The sequence below is a fragment of the Oryza sativa genome, chromosome 5 (assembly GCF_034140825.1).
Source record: "Oryza sativa Japonica Group chromosome 5, ASM3414082v1".
Taxonomy (NCBI): domain Eukaryota; kingdom Viridiplantae; phylum Streptophyta; class Magnoliopsida; order Poales; family Poaceae; genus Oryza; species Oryza sativa.
This window is the reverse complement of record NC_089039.1, coordinates 9,114,365-9,138,997: the sequence shown is the minus strand read 5'-3', so window position 1 is coordinate 9,138,997 and position 24,633 is coordinate 9,114,365. Positions and strand designations below refer to the sequence as shown.

General features: G+C 41.0%; 1 protein-coding gene across 2 annotated transcripts; it reads left to right on the top strand.

Moving 5' to 3' along the window:
- The first annotated feature begins 204 nt into the window (after positions 1–204).
- Positions 205–5,214, top strand: LOC112939025 (uncharacterized). Of its 2 annotated transcripts, XM_026025606.2 has the most exons (3): positions 205–1,563; positions 2,254–2,340; positions 4,614–5,214. In XM_026025606.2, exons 1-2 carry the CDS (start codon positions 249–251, stop codon positions 2,337–2,339), a joined length of 1,401 nt encoding a protein of 466 aa, XP_025881391.1. In that variant the 5' UTR covers positions 205–248; the 3' UTR covers position 2,340; positions 4,614–5,214. The 2 variants fall into 2 exon arrangements, with proteins under 2 accessions (XP_025881391.1, XP_066166943.1); XM_066310846.1 differs by lacking the exon at positions 4,614–5,214 and having other exon boundaries at positions 2,254–2,511.
- The last annotated feature ends 19,419 nt before the right edge of the window (positions 5,215–24,633 follow it).

The following is a 24,633-nucleotide window of genomic DNA, read 5'->3' as shown; positions in this document are numbered from 1 at the left end:
TGCACCTAGTCCACGTACACCGGGTGTCAGTGTCACGACCCCCTGCTGCAGAACACCGGGCGCTCGGTGGAACAGGTCCACGCTCGCGCGGCTCCCCTCTGCCGCTGTCAGAGTCTGAGCTCACCTCCGTGAACCTGGTCCACCGTGAACCAGCACCTCCTCCTCGGCTTCTCCTCGACGCCACGCGGGTCCCTTTCTCTCTCGCTTTCGCAGTTCGCCGGCCTCCTCCACGGCTCCACCGGCGCAGGATGCAACTCCCGCTCCGCCGCGCGCTCTCCGCCGCTGCTTCCGCGTCCGCGCCTGTCCGGCGCGCCCTCTCTGCCGCGGCCGCCGCCGCCGCGCCCGTTCGGCGCGCCCTTTCCGCCGCCGCGGCCGACGCCGACGCCTCGCGCCATCCTGGGTGGGTGATGATCCACAGCATCCACCACGCGACGGAGGCCAGAACTCCGTCGCCGCGCGCGTCCCTTCTTCTCGCCGAGCCACCGTGTTCCTCCTACCTCCTCCTGCCTGACCACCTCGTCGACCGGCGGCCCGGCCCCAAACCCGGCACCGGCATCGACGTCGTGGGGTTGCTGAGCGCCGTGATCTACGCCACGAGCGGCGACGGCCTCCTCCTCTTCGCCTACGTGGACTCCCACGCCCCGCTCTCCGTCGTCTCCAAGGCCTTCGCCGCCGGCGCTACCCCTACTCGGGAAGGCGAGCTCGACCTCGACGGCCTCAACCCGCAGGATCAGGACCTCACGCGCTTCGTCTGCAACCCCATCACCGGCGAGCTGTTCCGCCTCCCGGACATCGACGGCACCAAGAAGACCTTCTTCTGGCGCCACACCGGCCTCCTCACCCGCTCCGCCGCCGGCCATGGGCCGCCCGACAGCTACGCCGTCGCCATGCTCCGGGAGCACAGCAACAGCGGGACCTTCCACATGTGGCGGTTCCTCTCGCGAACCGGGAAGTGGGACAAGATTGACGGCTTGCCGTCCCCGCTCCCGCTTGTGCGGCGGCTGGACATCGACACCGAGGCGGTGGCGTTCGCCGGACGGCTGTGGTGGGTCGATCTGACATGGGGCGTCATCTCCGCCGACCCGTTCAGCGACCGGCCGGAGCTCCACTTCGTCGAGCTCCCGAGGGGCAGTGTGTGGCCAATGCCCAGCGAAGATCTACTAGTAGAAGTGCAGAGTATTCATCGGCGCGTGGGGGTCAGTGAGGGGAGGCTGCGCTATGTCGAGGTGTCCGACAAGGATCCTTTCGTGCTCAGCTCCTTCGCGCTTGACGACGATGGCGGCAGCTGGACGCTGGAGCACCGTGTGGCGCTTGGTCGAATCTGCGAGGTGAAGGGAGGAGGACCAGAGGACACCCCGCGAATTGCCGTCATTGACCCACTAAACTCGAGCGTCATTTGTGTCATCGTTGGCAAACATGTTCTTTCTGTAGACATGGAGATGGGGAAGGTGCTTGGGTCTTCGCCGATAGAAGAAGGTGAAGGCTCACCCTGGTTTATCACCTCTATCCTTAAATCATGTGTGCTCCCACCGTGGCTTGCATCAAGCAAAATCCCCGCTGCTGGTAATCATCTTTCACGCGTTCATGTTTTGTTTAAGATGATGCTTTTGTGATATGTGTGGGTAAGGATGCTAGAATTGTTAGATCCATAGCAACTTTTATATTTTTCCATGTTCTCTAAAATAATTGCATGGTTATAGGCAGCTTGTGAATAGCAGATGGACCACTTCTTATGATTAGCGTTTACAAAATACAAACCTCAAACTCTTAGTGGTGGGATAATTTGCTACTTCCTCTGTTTCACAATGTAAGACTTTCTAGTATTGCTCACATTCATTTAGATGTTAATGAATCTAGACATATGTATGTGTTTAGATTCATTAACATCTATATGTATATGGACAATGCTAGAAAGTCTTACATTGTGAAACGGAGGGAGTAGCTGTTTGTAATTCAGGTACATGGTTAGGCCTTGGTGAATGATTGTCCTAAGACACCAAGGCGCTTACCCATAGCACGTGAATATATATTAGCAGTGTAAACATGAACAAATTTCAGAATATTTCCTGAAAAACTAAAATTCAGAATAGAAGTGTGGTGTCGTGGTCTCTTTCAAGTATATTTGACATGCGAATGCCATACTCTCGATGCCTCAGTTTGCCTTTGGCAGTTCAGCTATTTCATGCAATGTATGAAAATGTGAGCTTCTACTTTTGTTCTTGCTGTATAATTGTTCATGTCCTTCAATTGAAGGAACATCTGCGAGCAACAAGGGTGATGCCAAAAGCAAGACCTTATCAGACATATTGGTTCGTGTAGACAGGGACAAGAAGAATTGAGGTGAAGAAGATTCTGTTACTGTATGCTTTCCTTTGCTACTGTTGTTTAATTCATCGTCTATTCCCTCATATACTGTGTTAAGGAAACCATGTTAACAATTAATTATCAGGCGTTAATTTGTTGCTGACAATGAAAGCCTGTTTATTAAATTGCTATGTCTGTTTTATGCCAACCAATGATGCTATTCTGCCATGTCGTAGGAGTATGTATTACCAAATTTTAATGAGTTGACTTTCCATCATCTGAACATATTTGTATTTGCCAGATGCTGATATCTATATAAAGTTTGCGCTGGCCCAGTAAAAATTATTTAGTAGTATATCGAAATAAAGTCTGTCGTCATGTTACACCTGAAGTTATTGTCTATGGTTTTGTATTCCTTAACAAGGTTTTGCTGCAATAGAGGAATGGTATACAGAAAATAAACACAGTCCACTTAAAGAAATGGAAACAGGAATATGGTTCAAAAGATCTATAGACTATAGTTGCCAGATGGTAGTTATTACTCAATAGTAGATACAGAGTTTGCATTGGTCCAGTAACACTTATTCTGTAGTAAAACCTAAATAAAGCCTATAGTCTTGTTATTGTCTATATAACATATTGCTTAGTGTTTCTTGAAAAGTGATCATGTCGCTAATTTCTGTCGAACTAACGAAACAGTATACAGAAAATCAATAATGCAGTGCGCTTTAAGAAAAAAAGGGAACATGCACATAGTACAATACCATCATTTCTGTTTCCTTGTTTTAATTAACCAAGAAAATTCACTTCTTCTTTAGACTTCACTTAATTGCTTCTAGTACACTCATTTTTAGTAGGATAATTCAGTTCTGATGGCACATAACCATTGTCAAGACTCAAGAACATGGACGAAGTGTCCTCATTTTTTGAAGTGTTTACTCTGAATCATGAGAGGCCAGTTTATAATATGGTAGATAATGAATGTGGCTTGTGGTGTTTAGCTGGAACATCTGCGCTCCATGAGTTCCTGTTTAGGTGACTTAGGCTGTGTTCGATTGTCCACCTTCCTAACTTCTCCTTCCTTGTTTTCCACGCGCACAACCCAAACTGCTAAACGGTGTGTTTTTTTTAAAGTTTTCTATAGGAAAGTTGTTTTAAAAAATCATAATAATCCACTTTCAAGTTTTTTTAGCTAATACTTAATTAATCATGTCCTAATGAACTATCTCGTTTTCCGTGTGAAGGGAGTGTGTTCCAAACCTTGACATCTGAACGCACCCCTTAACCTGGGCAATTATGCCTTTGGATGATGATGATGTGTGTGTGTGTGTCGGGGGAGGGGGAGGGGGGTTCTTTGGAGTTTTCTTTTGCTCCCCTGTTCTTGTCAATATTTTAACTTCCGTTCTCCTTAATGAAATGAAACGCAGTCCTGTGCTTTCGAGAGAACGAATATGAGAATAATAGATGAGCAACTGTTGTGTCTTCTGCTGTCTTTAGGGTAGTGGTATACTACTACACTAAAAATTATCATGATCATGTTCTACTCTTGATCTTGACCTTGCATCAGTGTGCAAATTATAGCTTTTTTTTCTTGAACAGCATTGCATGACTTACTAACATACTCCAAATCAGGCCAATAAAACACCAACGAAGTAATCTTGATTTAGTTTCATCAAACAAATCATCACAATTTATTGTCTTTGTCTCGTATAATATTATGGGCGACTAATTATAAGAGCTTTCTGTTTTTTCATGAGTGATCCTGTTCTGATATTTTTCCTGGGACCAATAATTGATAGATAGTAATAATAATATCATGTTCATTGCTTTAATGAAAATACAAAGCGGTTATAGGGGAGTATGGTATTTCTGTTGGCTTGTGTGTGTGAACAAGCAGACATTATTAGGTGCACACAAACACAAGTACTAAGAGCTTAAAGGATGCCTAGCATTGTCATCATGATGAACCACTATCATTCTTTAGTCCTAAAGTATTATCACTTGTCAAGCCTGAAATGAAGCTTAGTATTTTAGAGAAGGGATCATGGGTGTAATCTTCTGCCGAATCAAGACATGAATATTAAAAAAAATAATTTGTTGCGTCATATTCTGCTGAATGAGGACAAGAACAAAACATAGTACAACACTACCTTTTCAATTTTCATGAGTAAAAAAGGACTACATATGGACTGTCATAGTTTCCTATATACTTGCATTTATGTTGAACACCGTAATTGTTCCTTTATATACCAGTTGTCGTTCTCTTCGTATAATTATTGAGATGAATCCTAATCTTCTGTCTGATTCAGGTTTCATAGAAACCAACTGGCATGCGTTCTAATGAATAGGAGGCTTCTCGTTTTGGAAAACTTGGAGAAGTTGAGTGTTTTGGCCCTCGCAGTTTACCGTACAGTCTTATTTTTCGGACAAACTGGAACTGTTTTATGTTTCTATTTTTGTGGAGGCTTTGCTGGTAAGCACATTGAGGACATTGCAGTAAAAAGTGACCCAGTTCAGTCAAGCGTGTTACTATCATCAAGACTATATGTTGTGTTAGTTGCAGGACAATCCGCTCATCTTTTCACATGAAAAAGAGGAGGCCTAGTTGTTGAATATACCGTGTGCGTCTTATTCAGGCATCTTCTCTCTCGTCAGATACCTGTGATCACATTGTTTCAGCTAGCAAACAATTCAGTATTAGCTTGCTTCTTTTTTTGCAAGGTCAGTATTAGCTTGCTGATGGTAACAGAATTTAGTGTCTCCTGGTTATGATGCATCAGCAACCAGGTGCCAATCTATTGTTACTGGTAGGTAATATATGCAAAAGAAAAGAAAAACCTCTATTATTTGTGGCAGAAGGTTAGGAATTCCTTCGAATATATCTCAGTGGTTTAATTTAATGTGTACAAACACTAGTGTTTGCTTGCATAGGTGGTGTTTATAAGACATTCGGAAAAGAAAAATTGAGCCGAGGCTCATTGTTTTACTCACTCACACAGCACGAAATCCATGTGCACTCCACGGTTCAAAATGAAGTTTGTATGATATTCATGCAAAATGCTTTGTTATATTGGATCTTGAGGTCTACTGGAGATAGCTCGGCCATGGATATCATACCAAGGAAAACGACCATTTTGCCTCCCTCCCTCATCTATAGCCGAAGCCTGATGTCTGATTAAACTCTCTCAACTGTAAAGCTAGATACATAAACTCATTTAAGAATCAAACCTGGGTTTATTTTTCATCCCAACGGTTTAAACGGTGGTTTCATCCTATATGATGCTCATCTGACACGTAGCATCATGTGTACATAACCTCTAACGTGTCCATTTCTCAATCTCAAAAATGGCCAAATCCCACATGTCATCATCTTCTTCCCCTTCTCTCTCTCCTGCTGGTACATTCTCCCTCTGCCTTTTCGCATGCCATGGCCACCGAGGAGCTGCCGCCTTGAGCCAATGTGACTTCGGTGCACCACATACGCCTCCTCCTTTGTGCATCACCAGTCATCGGAAGTCGCGATGTTGGCAAGGTAAGACAGGTGCGACAGGGAGGAGAGCAAAGCAGAGTGGAGCTCGAGGCAGTAAATGCCGCCCGACGAGCTCAAACATTAGAGCAAGGCTAATATTACAACCGATCTGTTGGCTATAAGGTTTTTTTAGCCTTCTCTCAGTTTACTCATATAATAGTTAGTTCTTTACAATTAATATAGGGTCCACTTGTCTTTCTCACAGAGTTTCTTGGTTATTGTGTCCAAGCCGGTTGTAAGTTACAGTCCGCTTCTCCTTTCTCTTCTATCTTCTCTCCTCCACCTCAGCATTTAGCCGGCTTATAGCCTACTATTATACTTGCTCTTAGAAGGCGTCATGACGCGGACCAGCAATAATTTTCACATGTACCACCAAAAAATTCTTGCTGCAGGGATGGGTGTGTGGACAGGGATGACGCGCACCAGCGATAAATTTCACATGTACCAGTAGCAATAATCGACCATACTACATCCACGTCCACGCGGTTAGAGAATCCAGTGTTGCGGTCTTGCGGATGAAACAAGGGGGTGATCAGGGCTGTCCACAAGAGAAATGATGGCGGCGCTCCTTCGAGCTTCGTCTGTCTGATCATATCAGGTGTGGGTCGGTGTAGCTGTGGCCGACGTACGTCGCCCGGCAGGGACAACACAGTGAACCGATCTCCCGTCGTCCACTCCTTATCATCCCATGCTTCCTGCTTCCAAGGTGCTGCCACAGAGCTCGATGCATGCGGATCAGCAATATCTTTGTGTCGACATCAAGTTTGATAACCCCTATATTCTAAAATATAACAACCTAAGACTAGATTAAATATATCTTAATACTATTAATCTGGATACATGCTTTTTTTAAATTCATAATAAAACTAAGGTATATCCCATCCAGGGTTTGCACTTTTGGAAGGCACCAAAATTTCTGTGGGTGTTGAAATTCTGAAATTTCGGATATTTCGAACGATTTTTTTAATGAAATTTTGACACATTTTATTGAATTTTGAATAAATTGTTACCAAATTCACAAATATTTGAAAAAAATGAAAATTTTGGACAAAATATTTGCTTGGCAGGGTGTGGAAATTACCGCGTTCCAAAACTTTAATCCCATTCCATCTAATATTGTGTTATAGTTTGAGGCAAAGTGAGTACACTATAGTTTTTCGCGCCACCGATGCACCAGAGCCCAACACTGCCGCCACCAGTAGGCCATCGTTTGCTAGACAACAAGAGGGTTGTGTTTTTCTTTTGCTCTCGGTGACATCTGGATAGTCTAGACAGATAGTATCTTTTTTCCCTATTGTTTGCCACGTGTATATCCCCTAAGTTTTTTTTAGCACCTTGAAATGAAAAATCCTTGTTTTTTCCTAACACGTTTTTATTGTTTACTCTATAAAATTTTGTTAAGAAACAAATTATTTATTTTCAAAATTATAATTGTTAATATTCAATTTAATTATACACTAATTATCCGTCTCGTTTTATGTGTGGCTAATTAGACTATAGCAATATATCATTCCAAACACGGCATGAGTTAGGGCTATTTGGATGCTTGTTTTTGTTTATCAAACTTTTTATAGCTAAGGTGTGGCATGACACAATTTGTGTGGCTAAAAAATCTTTGGCCACAAGTTAGGCAAGTATTGGCAAAGATATGTATATATGACAGGTGGGGACACAAAAGAAAAAGATAGCGCAGAAAAAAGATGGCAGCCAAATAAACACTAGGATAAGCTGATCAAAGTAGCACTAGGATAAGTTGATCAAAGTAGCTTATCAAAGTTGTGGCAAAATATGGTGACCATCAAAACTCCCCCTTAGGCCATCCCCAGTGTGGATCTTTGGCTCTTACCCCTGAAGACGCCATCAACTCAAATCAAGGCGTGGCCAATCTCGACTGGGGGTAGTTTCTCGTGAACAGCTAAGCCAAGATGCAACCTACCTCAATTGCACAACCCCACTGGTCTTGCTTATAGACATTAGGGCGTGCATAGCTCCACTCATCTTATTCAAAAATACTTTCTTCGTCCCAATATAAGTGTATCTAGAATCGGATGTGATATTTCATAGAACAGAAAATCTGGACAAATAGTTCTACTATGGAATATCGCCTTCAATCTTAGGTGGACGGAGGGAGTATTAGGGTATCTCCATTGTTTGTTTTTTCCTGCAGTAGTCAAAAAAGAAATGCTTTAGTTTCACACTAGATGGATCATATGGAGTTAGAACTACGGTTACCGATAAAGAACCAACCTTGTATTAGCTCCGAGTTCTTCACAAATGCATTGCAAGAGTAGGTCACAGTTGATAGCATGACCAAATAACATCTTTTCACTAATTCACTCTGAATGAAAGCCATTCAAAATTTTAGGTTTACTAGCAGTCTGGTTTGGAAATTTGAACAGTTCTACCAAGTTCCAGGCACATAATTCCTATACATGCCATGCACTTGGGGAATATAAATTTTATTAATTAATTTTACGGCATGTGCCACCATTTCAATTATTTTTGAATCTTTTATGCTTCCAATATTGAGATGGATTATTTGTAATGGTACTTCGCAACTGTGCCCCTATCAGTTATCTTGTGAAAAGTTTTGCCTATGTACTAACTATTTCAAGATTGTATCATCAGCCAATTCTCAGGGTCTCCTTACTGCTAAACATGATTATGCAGTGATAAATGTTTTTCATGTAGTTGTGCTGATGTGATTGGTGATTCATGCCACTCCTTACTATAATGTACTATTCTAGGTTTTATAGGTCACAGAGGAAATTCAAGAAATAAGATTTAACATTGCAATTTCAGCAATGATGGAATTTGTGAATGCTGCATACAAGGTAACCTTAAGCTATGTTTACATGCATAGTTTCATCTATAAATTCTGTTGCATATCCATTTTGTAGTTGCCTACACATTATCTATTTAAGTTCCATGCCAGATGACTTGCTATTAAATAAGACACATAGTTTTATTTTTTTATACACTGTTCCCATATGAACATAAGTTTAAAAAATGTGTCTGCTTTGTTAAAATTCAAGTTATTTGCCTTGAATTTGCAAAATATTTTGTTCAGATTATTTTACTATATGTCTCCATTGTTATATTATCGCTAGTCATTGATTAGTTGTTCAGACAGGAATATGGAACTGGTGTCTTGAAAGGGCCTTGATGTCGCCTAGAGGGGGGGTGGTGAATAGGCGTTCCTAAAATTTACTTCAAATCGCAGCGGTTAAAATCAGGGCCCGGAACTTCCTGGCAAAAGGTCCGGAACTTCCTGGCAACTTTTTCTCACAAGCAGAGAAAGCTGCCCGGAACTTCCGGAGTTCTTCCTAGGAACTTCCGGGCAGTTGTGAATTGCTATTTCAAGCACCTCACAACAAGTAAATTAAATTACAAGGAAGCCTAAACCATAGAGAGGTACAACATATCTCAAACAAGAGTAATACACATGAAAATACACAAGATATCACAAGTGATCGTACAATGGGAGACATGATAGCACAACTAGGCAAATAAGGAGATAAGCATCACAATCACAAAGATAAAGAGAGTGAGAGGAGACAAAAGATTTGTTTTCCGAAGTTCGGATTCTCCACCGAGAATCCTACGTCTCCGTTGAGGAGCTCCAAAGAGCCGGGTCTTAATTAACCCCTTGCCTTACCAAGCAAAGGCCTAGGAAGAGGTCTCCGGTATTCAAGCCAACACCCCTAGGTACTTCTCTTTGGTTTCAAGTGACCACTAAGATCCCCAACTTGAACACCAAGAGAACACCACAAGTGAGGCCTGCTCTACCAAGACGACATCCTAAACCTCAGCTCGGAATTCACTTACCGTGTATTCCGTTTCCTTTCGGAGGTGGAATAACGCCCTCACAAACTTGCCCGGGTCAATCCACAACCTTGTTGGAAACTCGCGGGCGACACCTAACCATCTAGGAGGTCACCCTCCAAGAGTAACAAGCTCCAAATAACAGCCCAACGAGATACCCCAAGTGCTCAAGTCATCCTAGCCTTTAAAACCTTCTCCAATCCTCACCACCACCCTCAAAATCACTCTCTCACTCAAGAAATACACAAGATTTGGGTGGAGGAAGCAAAATCACATTGGGAGAGGCTAGAACAAGCTAGGGAACACAAGAACTAAAGTGGAATGGCCAAAGGGTGACGTGGGGACGAGATCCATATATATAATGGCTAGGTGATGTCATCTAGCTGTTACTCACAAGTTTGAACTGGAAACCTGCCAGGAGGTTCCGGGTAAAAGTGCCAGGAACTTCCGGGCAGCACTTAGGAAAATTTTCAACCTCACCTCGGCGCCAGGAAGTTCCGGACAGAACCTTCGGGTGGGACTCTCTGTCCCGAGTAGAGCCATTTTCATAAACAGCTCCTAAAAATATTTCAATACTTGGACACCACTAAGAGCACTTGTGTTATCTCAGAACCATACTTTGAACCCCTCTTAATAGTAAGGTTTTTCCTAAACTCAAAGCGAAAAGGTAAACTAGTCTTACTCGGCTCCAAGTCTTCTTGCCGTTTTGTTTTGGGGGGTCTCCAAGCATCCTAGCCCACTCCTAAGCAACTTGGGACTAATACACCACTAAGAATGTCATCTTCTTGCTTCACCTTGAGGGTTGTCAACGTCAACACCATTTTGCTATTGGGACTATTCTCACCTACACTCATTAAGCATATTAGTCCCAAATCAATTATACCTTTGCTTTGATCAATGCCCACTTTGGATTTTGACTTGATGTTCATCGAAGAACCACATCCTCTTGATCCTCGGCATTCCATCTTGCGGTCTTCTTATAATTGATACGGATTACTCATAGCTTCAAATGGCCTCACATGGTCCATCATGACCATCATGACAAAGCCTTCACTCGCCCTTCACCACCGGATTCGGTCCATCGGCGCCAAGCCTCTTGCTTGCCCTTCACCCCACGCATGGTCTATTGTAGCCGAGCCTTGCTTGCCCTTCACCGTTTTGCCATAAATAGTCACTTCATACTCCGCATCATCAATGCCTTCACTTACTCCTCATTAAGGTATAATGTCTGTCACGCCCAGAAATTCAATAGCAATTTCCGAACTTATTTGTGCATTAAATCCTCGTGCAGGAATCAGCCGAGGTACACAAACTAACAATTTAATATACAGATTCATCAATATAATAATGTTACATACTTACAAAAGAAAAGAAAACTGCAGCGGAATTACGGTCTAGCGAAGCTCCGGCTCCACTCCCACAGGTAGCTCAACTGGGGTATAAGCCAAACGTCTTCTCCTTCGCAACTTGTCTTCAACTGAGGTTTGATTGATTATTGCAAGGTGAGCATATGACATACTCAGCAAGCCACACAGCAATATGCAAGTGCACAAGGATACCAAAGGATGGCATAATATAGGGCTCATTTGCAAAAGCAGAATTTAGCAAACATTTGAGAATTGTAAAACAGTAGAGTAATTAATCATCAATATTAATCAACACTGAACAGCACACCCATGCTGCACAGGCCCAACCATCCTGAATAACCATACCCGGCTGCACAGATCTATCTCCAAACCAGGAATATACCATTCCAAACCAGGAGCTAAATTAAATTATTACCAGTTATAGCATCATTTATTATGGTGAGAAGTGTGAGACTAATCACGAAAGACATTGTTAGACCCGCCCATGACCGCGGGCACGGCTATTCGAATAGTTTTATTCTGGCCAGAGGTGTACCACTGTACCCACAAGACACAACCCACCAGCATGTTACCGTGTCCGCGCAGACACGTCACCATGTTGAGTGATTGTGACAAGACCCCTCGCATAACTCAACTCAAAGCAGTGCACCGTTCCCGGATCATAGTCACCCCCTTATAAACAAGGCATGGACTCCCCAGCGACCCCCGTGGGCTTATTTTCGCCACTTCTCAGTCTGGTGCTCCGCAATGAGTCTTGTTATACAAAGTGTCCAGCCGTTGCCCATTATGGCTTGTGGTTGGCACGGTTAATGTTTCACAACCGAAAATCGTGAACCGGTCCTTAATTGTCATGAGCACGACCATCAAAACCATGTGCTCACAACCCACCATTATCAAGTTTTAGTTGGCACATTAATTAATTAACCAATCACGATTGACCATCATGAGCTATCATTAAATATCCATCATTAAGTAATAGTGAAACATTAGTTATCCCAATTGTGTGCTAATGTTTCTAAGCATGGCTAAGCAATTATGTCTAACATCTAGCTGAACCAATATATATAAAGCTCAACTAGTCAAATTATAATATCCCAAGGTATCAAGGAATAGAGTAATCAATGCAAACAGGCCATAACAAAGGAATAGATTCACACCACCCAGTGACATTCGAAAATAAATGCACAGTTGAAATAAATAGAGAATTTAAATATAGGATCAACATGCTCAAAGGAACTGTGTTTGGGATCTGTGTGACTTGCCTTGCAATAAAGGGTCTTCAATTAATCTTCTTAACACTTCCAGCGCACTCACGAACCTTCGAAACGACGGAAACGACAAGCTAACACACAAAACGAGGAAAAAGACTAATAAAAACCAAATAGACAATACATAAAAAGTAAACAAACATGTAGATCATAATTTTAGATGAATTATGAGACTTGAACGGCCTCATTCGGACTTCATATGAATTTATTACGAATTTTACAAGATTAAATCTAATTAAAGCCTATTTAAAAAGGATTAAATAAATTTAATTCAATTTATGGATAATTTTAATATGTAGATCTTTATTTTATACAACTTTTGCAACTTGAACCACATTAAACTGAGTTACAAAGAATTAGTTATGAATTTTTAAAGATTAAACCGGATTAAAGCATTTTTATGGATTTTAATTGAATTATGACGAAATAATGAATTATTTTTAAAAAGGAAAAGGGAATTATTGCGTCATCGGCTAGGGTTTGCGGAGGACCGGGTGCATGGCGACGGTTCACGAAAACGAACGACCGAGATTCATCCATCCAAAAGGGATGGCCAAGATCCATTGGTCCACGACCGGACCACGGCGGACGGCAACGATGACGTCGGCGATGACGTCATCACCGGCGACGGCTCGGCCTCGCGTGCTCGCCGGCGAACGATGGCGCGGCGGCGCAAACGGAGGACACCTACGCGTAGCGGACGGCACGGCGAACTCACCGGTGACCAAAACGACGGCGGAAGATCAACGGACGACGACGGCGACGAGGAAGAGTGGCGGCGACGATCGGGTCAACGGCGGCGACGATGCTCCGGCGGCTGACAGTGACGGCGAAAAGGCGGACGAGGACGGCGACGCGACGGCGACCACGGCGGTGACCTCCCCGAGCGACGATGACGACTGGAGCGACGCCGGCGCACGGCTGGAGCGGCGGCGACGACGGCGGCGCGAGGCGGCACGGCGCTAGAGCTCTACCGGCTACGAGAGACTAAGGCGAGGGTGGCGGCGGGTAGAGGGGAGCTCGGGGGTCAATTTATAGGGGGTAGGGAGCGGCAGCGAAGGCCCACGGCGACCGGCGACGGGAAGGAAGGTTTAGGGTTCGGAGGAGAGAAATCGATCCGAATCGAACTCAAATCCGGCGATTTCCAAAGCGATTTAGACGATGTTTCCAAAAGGGAAAAGGTAGAGTGGATCACGGGGATCCTTTCCCCTCAATCAATTTCACCGGAAACGGAAAGGGACGACCGGATTTGGAATGGCGGCGGCGGCGCAGCTCGGCTAGGGTTTCAGCGAGAGGAAGACGACGACTGACGGGTGGGACCTACCTGTCAGCGGCGGTCGCACGCGCGCGCGCGGGCGGCTCGGCTTGGGCCGACTTGGGCTGAGGGAGAGAGAGAGCGGTTTGGGCCGGCTTTTGGCCCAAAACCAAAAGGGACTTTTAAAAACCTTTTTCCCTTTAAATTATTCATGAAATGCAATTCCATTTATTAAAAATACTTCCTTGGCTCAAATAAATCCCAGAAAAATCTAGGAACTATAGAAACAAGAGAAGTATTTAACAAAATTTTATCTAGCCTACTTTTATATTGAGATTTAACAAATTAAAATTAGATCTTCTCTTCTAGGCTTTTAAAATCATTTCTAATAATTCCCTTTTAGACAACAATTTATAAATTAAGGATTTTTAAACAAGAAAAGCACTTAACATAATTATAATTAGATCATTAATGATTAAATAATTACTGAACTGTTCTTTGTATCATTTAGGAATTGAGCTCCGAAAAATCCGAGAAAATTTCAGAGAGTATAATTAATCATGGAGAATTTAATAAAAATTAAATCCATCCATGCTTTAAATTTAGGAAATTTTATTTCCCACATTTAACTTCACTTGTAAATTAATGAACATTTAATATAAATTCTATTAATAATTTATTAGATAATTTATAAATCCTAAAACAAAAATCTGGTTGTGACAATGTCCATCTTCTAGCCGAGCCTTGCTTTCTCTTCACCGGTTTGCCATAGATAGCCATTTCATACCCCGCATCATCAATGTCTTCACTTGCTCCTCATCAAGGTATAATGTCCATCTTCTAGCTTCAATCTTTTAACTTGATGCCGGAACTTAACCTAATCTCACCAACTCATGGAAATAGTTAGTTCCAACAATGGGTTGTCATTAATCACCAAAACAATCACCGCACTCTTAGGATCATAGATATTCCAATCTCCCCTTACAAGGCAATTCTAGTGCATAGATCTTTCAATCTCCCCCTTTTTGGTGATTGATGACAACACTACCACAAAATAGGAATTTAAAGAGAATACTCTAGTATATGTTACCATGAGCATGAAACATATACTAGAGGGTTGGTTTCATCAACATATGAAACGAGTATACACTTTCCCCTCTATCTATCTCTCTTTATACTTCTCCCCCTTTGGCATCAAACACCAAAAGATTGAATGTTTGGGTGGGAGCATAAAGAAAAAGAAATCATATCAAGTATATAAGAACTACACAAGTCCTATACACTTGAAGGAGAAAAGGTTTAACATACCTTTGGTGTTCCAAAGAGGCTACAACAAGATGAAACTCTATCAAAAGCGTTAGTTTCAAAATAGCAAAGTACAAATAGCCTCGAGGTACACACAAGAAGATATACAAGAAAAACATGTGCACCAACACCGAATAAAGCAATTGAACTCATCGAAATTCCAATAGAAAGAGTTGGAGTCCAAAGAAACACCAATCCAAATCAAGCTCTTTTTGGTTTTGTGCATATGAACCACACCAATTGATAGAAGAATACCAATCAAAAGAGATAGACCTAGATAATAGTCACAATTGGTAAGAACCCATATGCACATATAGCAAATACATTGATTAGTTAAACTCGCTTAATTTGGAGCAAGGCACAAAAGCATGATTCCAAAAAAAAAATATTTTATCTTTAATGCATCTCCCAAAACTCACTTAAAGGAGGGCAAAAAGTATGTTGGGCATATGATGCTATAGACAAGTCATGTATGCCCGAAAGAAATGTCTCATAAGCCAAAACCCAATAAGTAGTGATGATGAAGAGACATATCAAGACTTATGAAACATCACAACATAGGATGAACTCCTTCTAAATACGTGCATACCAAAGAGTGAAAAGAAATCTTATGCACTTTCACAAAAGAAATGAAGGAACACAAGAATCCATCCTATATTATGAAATCAAGGTTGCAAAGAAAATTCATAGAAGCAATAATGAAATCTACCTTAGGAGTCGTCCACTTCCGACATGAGACTAAAAGGATAAACTCAATTTAAACCATTAGTCTTCCAAGGTATAGAATAAATTTCCCCTCAAGGTGTGCATATAAGGATAAATTTAATGCATACATATGCACTTTACTCAAATGAGAATAGGGGAGTAGTTTACACTATATTTTGGGTCAAGGAGGCAAATATCACCAAAAGAAATAAATTTAAGGACTAGAATTGTAAAGCACACTTTCATAAACCTCACATCTCAAGATGATGGTACTTAACCAATCTCATCCTTCGTTATCCATTCCTTTGGTTATCATAAATCAATCTCCCCTTGATCCATCATTTTCTCTTTTCTCTATTTGAATCAATAGAAAAGAGAAAGCACCAAAAGCACAAGAGTTTCACAAATAATGATCCTTTAGATGTGGAGGAAAATTGGATCACTTATTCGTGAAACTCATAATATAAATTAAATTCTCCCAAAAGTAATGCACACATACTGTGGAAGGCAAATTTATGTGCACTATTTGACATTTAAATCAAGCAAGGGAATTTAATCTATATTATGAAAGGTAGCTAGGTAAAATATAAGATGAAAAGGTAATTGAATTACCACTTGTAAATAGCATACATTTGAGAATGTTTCACTTCCCATGAGACTAAACATAAAATACACTTAACAAGAAGTTAGTCTCAAAAATACAAAACATAGGACATGCTCCCCCTAAATATGTGCATGCAAGCATTTGAATTACTTGATAGAAGCATGCACTTGTCTAATGAAAAGAAATGAGGAGTACACCCTATAATTTGAACAATTTGCACATAAATGATTTGCAAGAATATACATGTGCCAAACATTGGGTAGTAAAAATGCATGTAAATTGCCACAAGATAATAGATGAATGCATGGCAATCTACCATAAGAAAGAATATTCATGACACTTGAAGCTTGTATATGTAGAGATGATGTAAAAGATTTACCATTGGAGCATACAAGTCCTTAGTAGACCGGGACTTCCGGTTGACACATGAAGGTAATCCAATCCATGGGCTGAAAAATCTACAACAAACCTTGGAGATAGATCACACGATAATGCACAAATTTCATTGTGGGAGCATTGCACCTTTCTCAACCAACATGCATGTACAAGGATCACAATAATTAAGAAAGCTGAAAATTTGAAGATGTTCAAATCTTGGAAACTCAAAAAATAACTTAGAAGGAGCATTGAAATGACATTCAAATGACCTTTGATAATTTAGACAAAATTTGGCAATGAAGTCCAACTATAGAGAATCGAAAGTCACAATGTAAGCTCTTTCCAAATCACAACAACACAACCCATTTTGAGATATAAAGATCACGAATTAGCTCAAAGTCAGTTTTTTCTGAAAATTTCTACAAGTTGAGAAAAGAGAGAAAAAGTCCGAAATAATTCAAGCTTGCAAAAAATATCTTTGAACTTGAGAGAAACTTCTCCAAAATTAATTTCACTAAATGAATTTTCTATCAAGTGTATGACTTTTAAAACAATGAATTTCAACCAAAGGATTTTTTTAAGAAGTTTGACATTTGGAAAGACTTAGATGGGTTAGAAATACCAAATTAGGCCAATGTTCACAAAGAACATTAGTCAAATTGCTTAAACCCACCATATGCATGTTTGGACCAAATATGATTAAAGCAACATGTTGGAGAAATGACATTTTGTTCCAAAAACAAAAATTTCACTCCAAAAGCTTTTTAGAACACTTGAGATAAAACTTGAAACGCTTTGAAACATTTTTCACAAACTTTGGACCGTCAAATAAGAGTTTTGAATTTTTACCAGAGGGACTCTTTTAGAAAACATTTCATGTAAGCTTTTGAACTTTTGAATTTTGGAAGCTTGAGCTAAAAGTATTTGGGTCAAAACAAACTTTTCGGTTAAGCCAAGATTTTAAAACTATGTTTTGAGGCAAGTTGGACCGGAAGTTCCGGAAAAATTGGTAGGAAGTTCCTATCAATTTTTCCGGAACTTCCTATCGGCCCTCTTTGTCTCAACAGAGACTGCTGACCGGAACTTCCAAGCATTTTGGCCGGAACTTCCTAGCCGACAAAATCAGTACCCGAGAGTACCCGAGAACTTTTAAGATTTTGCTCCAAATCACCCGAACAAACTCGGAATTTCACGAAATTTGAACCACAAGCTCACAACAACATGGGAAATCAGATGAAACAAGAAATTACCAAAATATTTAATATTTCATCACCAAATTTAAAGAACTTGGAAAACCAAAGGTAAAAACCAAGTTTTTGGGAAACCATCAAAATCCATGGTGCTCGTGCGAGGGATTTGTTTGAGGATCACCATATCTTTGATCACACTTGTCCTAGCACCAATAAAATCACTTTTAAAGGATTCATGTTTAATTCATTGCTCAAAAAACGATAAAATGTTGAAGTTCCAACAAAATGACCCAAAAGGCAATTTTGAGCGAATGAGTTGTTTTGGAGACGTTTTGGTTTTTATGAGTTTGAAATACCTCCATGAACCAATATACATCACAATATATGGTTCTAGTGGCTAAACTCACTCGATGCCATAATAGGACCAAATATGGTCAATATAAGTTTTCATGTGAATTTTGAGATCAAATAATTTCAAATCGTTTATCATATAAAATATATTTAAATACCAAAAACATTTGAAATGACCAACTCTAGTGGCTTGACAAAAGGATTATTTGCAAAAACCTTTTAGGACATATTTTGACATAAACACATTTTAAAAGCAAAAACAAGATCCTAGCATCTACATTTAGAGGCTAAAAACATTTTCTTTCCAAAACTTATTTTTGTTTTGAATCAACTTTTGAAATACTTCTCAAATTGGTGTAGGAACCTTTTTGAACAAACAAAACCAAGTTTTCACAACTAATTTTATAGAGTTTGACTTTTTAACTAAAATAGAATTTTGAAGACTATTATAGCATCAATTTAATCAAAACACATTTGAGGGATGCAAATGATTTGAGAAGTTATAACACTCTCCCTAAATGTGATAACCAAAACATTACTCGAAATTAAATTTGAAAAATGAATCAAGCAACATTAAAGGATAGACATTATACACAAGCGAAAACCTACACAAGGTTAGGACATAGATATTTCAATGTAAATACTTGTTACCGAGATGGCATTGGTTCTTAATGTAGAGCAATTATTCACATCCTTGATTCCATATTTGGCTCATGGTACAAACTTAGTTCTTCAAGGATGAATTGAGCCTCCAATGCACCTCCAAGTACCTAATTGACAATCTAAGCATATTTTGGTACCCAAATCACGTTGGGTCCATGGATGTTAGTCACAAGAGATTTAGGCACCCAAATGGCCTTTGTGCTAGCATGTAGTGAACTAATCACCCTAGTAGCACAAGTGCCATTTATGGCCTTCCTAAGCAAATTGTGATGAAATGAGAGGTTTGGCTTAGGAATGTTACCAATGGGACAATTTTTACCAATATGTCCCTTAGCCTGGCAATTGTAGCAAAGTTGAGTTTTGCTTTTATCTTGCTTTTTGACTTGTTTGTTGCCGGTTTGCCTCTTGCTTGATCGGTTGCAATGATCATCCTTCTTGTGAGGACAAAATCCAATTTCATGCCCCTTCTCATTTCAACCATAGCACTTCCTTTTGTTGATTCTAGATGTCTTTGTTGGAAGTGTGATTTCATCATCAATCTTGCGAGGACAACTTGAGGCAAAGTGTCCCTCTTTGGTGGACTTGAAGAACTTGTGAGCAAGATCCTCATTCTTGTTCAACTTCTTCTCTTTCTTCCAAGGACAATCTCTCACATGATGTCCCATTTTCTTGCACTTGAAGCAAGTAATGGAAGTTTTGTTCTTCCTTTGATCTTGCCCCTTGATCTTGTTGTTGGACTTGATATCTTCTTGATAGAACTTGTTGCAAGCTACGGTTGTTCCCTTCTCAAGCTTCTTCACCATGCTCTCACGGTTATCTTGAGAAGGTTGAGCATTGCCAACAAGTCCATGATCGATGCGCTTATCCTTTTTCTCTACATAATCCAGGTCACATATAGTGCTCGGAAAAATATTTGCTTGAGAGCAATAAGAGTTAGCACAAGTAAAGTCAACTTGAATATGAGGCACATAGGATTTTACCGTTGTTATGATCACCTCATGAGTTACTTCTAGCATGGCATGTGAATCTACAATATTTCCATGAGAGCACAAAAGTTCATCATACTTTTCTTGTAGGTCCACATGCTTGCTAGTGAGCTCTACAAGTTGAGCTTTAAGCTCTAGATTTTCTTTCTCCAAAGATGATTTCTCCATGATGCAAGAATATTCATCGGAGCGTGGAGATGAGCATCTTGGAGATGTAAATTCTTCACTTGGCCATTTTTTTCCACATACTTCTTCCTTCAAAAGATTAGTTTCACAAGCACTGTAGGAGGTAGAAGTATCCACATTGACGCTACTCACCATTTCATTACCTTCAATGAAGACATGTGTCTATGAGGAGGTGAATGTGGTGAGGCAATCTTGACCATTGGATAGAATCACTTGAGGCTCTTTACAAATTGTCGATGAATTTGAGTACTCCACAAGTGGTTCTTCTATAGCGAGCTTTACCTCATCACACTCGGACTTGTCATATCTCTCCTTGAGTGTGTTCCAAATGAGATGAGCATCCTCAAGTGGCATGATGGATTCAAACACATCTTCACTCAAAGCACTAAACAAAACATTAGTAGCTTGAGCATTGAGATGTATGCATTTCTCTTCCTCTTCAAATGATAGCATTTGATCACTAGGAGGAGAAATGCTCACAACTATAACTTGCTCTATTTGAGGACCCATGGCCCTAAACACATAAAGAATGCGAGTACTCCAAGACATGTAATTTGAACCATTTAGCATGAGAAGTTCAAGGAAATTTTCACCTCTTGTTGACATTGTAGCATCTTGAGTATCAACCATATTACCCCTTCACACTTTTCTCGCCATCCCCCGACATCTTCTCTCCAAGCGGTTAAGCCAATCCAGAGATTAGGCTTTGATACCAATTGAAAGGGCCTTGATGTCGCCTAGAGGGGGGGGTGAATAGGCGTTCCTAAAATTTACTTCAAATCGCAGCGGTTAAAATCAGAGCCCGGAACTTCCTGGCAAAAGGTCCGGAACTTCCTGGCAGCTTTTTCTCACAAGCAGAGAAAGCTGCCCGGAACTTCCGGAGTTCTTCCTAGGAACTTCCTAGCAGTTGTGAATTGCTATTTCAAGCACCTCACAACAAGTAAATTAAATCACAAGGAAGCCTAAACCATAGAGAGGTACAACATGTCTCAAACAAGAGTAATACACATGAAAATACACAAGATATCACAAGTGATCGTACAATGGGAGACATGATAGCACAACTAGGCAAATAAGGAGATAAGCATCACAATCACAAAGATAAAGAGAGTGGGAGGAGACAAAAGATTTGTTTTCCGAAGTTCGGATTCTCCACTGAGAATCCTACGTCTCCGTTGAGGAGCTCCAAAGAACCGAGTCTTGATTAACTCCTTGCCTCACCAAGCAAAGGCCTAGGAAGAGGTCTCCGGTATTCAAGCCAACACCCCTAGGTACTTCTCTTTGGTTTCAAGTGACCACTAAGATCCCTAACTTGAACACCAAGAGAACACCACAAGTGAGGATTGCTCTACCAAGACGACCTCCTAAACCTCAGCTCGGAATTCACTCACCGTGTATTCCGTTTCCTTTCGGAGGTGGAATAACGCCCTCACAAACTTGCCCGGGTCAATCCACAACCTTGTTGGAAACTCGCGGGCGACACCTAACCGTCTAGGAGGTCACCCTCCAAGAGTAACAAGCTCCAAATGACAGCCCAACGAGATACCCCAAGTGCTCAAGTCATCCTAGCCTTCAAAACCTTCTCCAATCCTCACCACCACCCTCAAAATCACTCTCTCACTCAAGAAATACACAAGATTTGGGTGGAGAAAGCAAAATCACATTGGGAGAGGCTAGAACAAGCTAGGGAACACAAGAACTAAAGTGGAATGGCCAAAGGGTGACGTGGGGACGAGATCAATATATATAACGGCTAGGTGACGTCATCTAGACGTTACTCACAAGTTTGAACTGGAAACCTGCCAGGAGGTTCCGGGTAAAAGTGCCAGGAACTTCCGGGCAGCACTTAGGAAAATTTTCAACCTCACCTCGGCGCCAGGAAGTTCCGGACAGAACCTTCGGGTGGGACTCTCTGTCCCGAGTAGAGCCATTTTCAAAAATAGCTCCTAAAAATATTTCAACACTTGGACACTACTAAGAGCACTTGTGTTATCTCAGAACCACACTTGGAACCCCTCTTAATAGTACGGTTTTTCCTAAACTCAAAGCGAAAAGGTAAACTAGTCTAACTCGGCTCCAAGTCTTCTTGCCGCTTTGTTTTGGGGGGTCTCCAAGCATCCTAGCCCACTCCTAAGCAACCTGGGACTAATACACCACTAAGAATGTCATCTTCTTGCTTCACCTTGAGGGTTGTCAACGTCAACGCCAGTTCGCTATTGGGACTATTCTCACCTACACTCATTAAGCATATTAGTCCCAAATCAATTATACCTTTGCTTTGATCAATGCCCACTTTGGATTTTGACTTGATGTTCATCGAAGAACCACATCCTCTTGATCCTCGACATTCCATCTTGCGGTCTTCTTATAATTGATACGGATTACTCATAGCTTCAAATGGCCTCGCACGGTCCATCATGACCATCATGACAAAGCCTTCACTCGCCCTTCACCACCGGATTCGGTCCATCGGCGCCAAGCCTCTTGCTTGCCCTTCACCCCACACATGGTCCATTGTAGCCGAGCCTTGCTTGCCCTTCACCGTTTTGCCATTAATAGCCACCTCATACTCCGCATCATCAATGCGTTCACTTACGCCTCATTAAGGTATAATGTCCATCTTCTAGCCGAGCCTTGCTTTCTCTTCACCGGTTTGCCATAGATAGCCATTTCATACCCCGCATCATCAATGTCTTCACTTGCTCCTCATCAAGGTATAATGTCCATCTTCTAGCTTCAATCTTTTAACTTGATGCCGGAACTTAACCTAATCTCACCAACTCATGAAAATAGTTAGTTCCAACAATGGGTTGTCATTAATCACCAAAACAATCACCGCACTCTTAGGATAATAGATATTCCAATCTCCCCTTACAAGGCAATTCTAGTACATAGATCTTTCATGTCTGTACTGCAATTATTCAAATCCAAACAAGCTTATATATGTGCTTTCGTGCAGTAAAGGCTTAAAATGTGCTTAAGAACTTTTATGCATGTACTTCTTTATTTTCTGCTTAGCACTTGCTAAATTCGCACATAACCTTTTGCAATTTATAAACCTGATGTTAGTAAAACCCAATAGGATGCCTTGAATATTCAAATTGAACTGTAAAAGAATGGATGACAAGATCAGTTTAACATGGCATTGGCCACAATATCTGTACTCTAGTAAACGTGTTTCTTTTACTTCTCTTATAATGCTTTCTTCTTACGGTGGGACACCCAACCAAAGTCAGTTTATTGAATCCTTTGTTCTGTTGCTTTCTTCTTTTGCACCACACATGGCTAAGGAGCTTTGGTTTCACCTTGGGCACTCAAGATCATTGGCCCACGAGCAATTTTCAGAGGTAAGCCTAAACATTCCATGCTTCTGCACATCAGCCAGAAAGTGTGCATTACCTTCACAGCAAATATAGGTTCATGGTGTTCACCATGTCTGATATTAGAAGTTCTACCTTCCATGGATTACCATAAATTTTAGCGAATTGTTGTGAGATGAATGATGCAACTGCAATTATTGTGAGAGTGCCTTCTCTAGTTGCTCAGTCTCCGTCAGCTTCCAGGCCATCTTCTCCAGTAGCAGCTACGTCAGCTTCTCCTGCAGATCATTCCCTGGTAGCAATGAGGTCTCCTTCTCCAGTACCTCAGTCTCCGACAACGGCAAATACATCTACCATTGTTGTTTTGTCTTTACCTGCAGGTATAACAATTACCACAAATATTTTTTTTATTTTCTTGTTGATCATTTTTTTTGTCACTAACTATAAATACCTGTCTTTTTTTTTGTCTGCATCCAGGTGATGCAAGTAGTGGCCTAAGCACTCATGACAAAAAAAAGGAAGAAAAGGGCAAGGAAGGGGAAGGATATTGATGATGTGGTGGAGATGAGAAGAAAATGAGAACCATAGCTGAAGTGGGGAATGTTTACACGAGATGTGTTACATCCATGCCAAACAGGAGGAGCAAGGAATCCTCCAGTGATGTGTGAGTTTCAAATTTCCCTTTTCTCTTTTTGCTAATTCTTACATGTTGCAGTGAACAACAAATGGTTGTTTCACACTACTGTTTTTATATGTCCCACCACATTTTACATACTTGTTTCATCACATTCCCAATTATGTTGCATCAGGCATGCACATACATAGATGACCACTGCATACTGCCCCTCTTTTATGTTTCAGTACAATGGTTATGATTGTTTCAGGACATTTTATCCATATGTTTGAGTAGACTGTACATGTTTGCTGCATCAATACCTTTTGTTTTTTTTTGTTCAACACACTACCTCCATGTTCCAGTTTTTTTCATACTACTGTGTTTAAATGCTCCAGTATGTCACATATACTTGTTTCACAACATTTATGATTATGTTACATCAGCACTGCACATACATGTGCAATGCACATTTGTTTTTTTTATGGTTTAGAACTATATTATTCATACTTGTTTTATCACATAATCCCATTTTGTTACATCAAACTAACATGTTAGTTTGATTACTTCCATATTTTCCATATCATGCTACCACCTCCATTCTTAAAGATGGATGGATTCCATGTTTCACTAAGTATTTTTGCGATGCAATGAAAGCTAGAGGTCGAACAATGAAGTCATGGCTTGTTGGATACAGATGTTCAACGATGAATGTAGAGAAGAGAGCAAGATGCAATCAAACATAAAAAAAATATGTCTTCTCTCCTTTCTTAATTTTTTTTTA

Excerpts from the sequence above, each read along its gene's own strand:
- LOC112939025 (XM_026025606.2), top strand. The coding sequence starts at position 249 with ATGCAACTCCCGCTCCGCCGCGCGCTCTCCGCCGCTGCTTCCGCGTCC. Across the intron at positions 1,564-2,253 it reads AAGCAAAATCCCCGCTGCTG|GAACATCTGCGAGCAACAAG; the intron begins GTAATCATCTTT and ends CTTCAATTGAAG.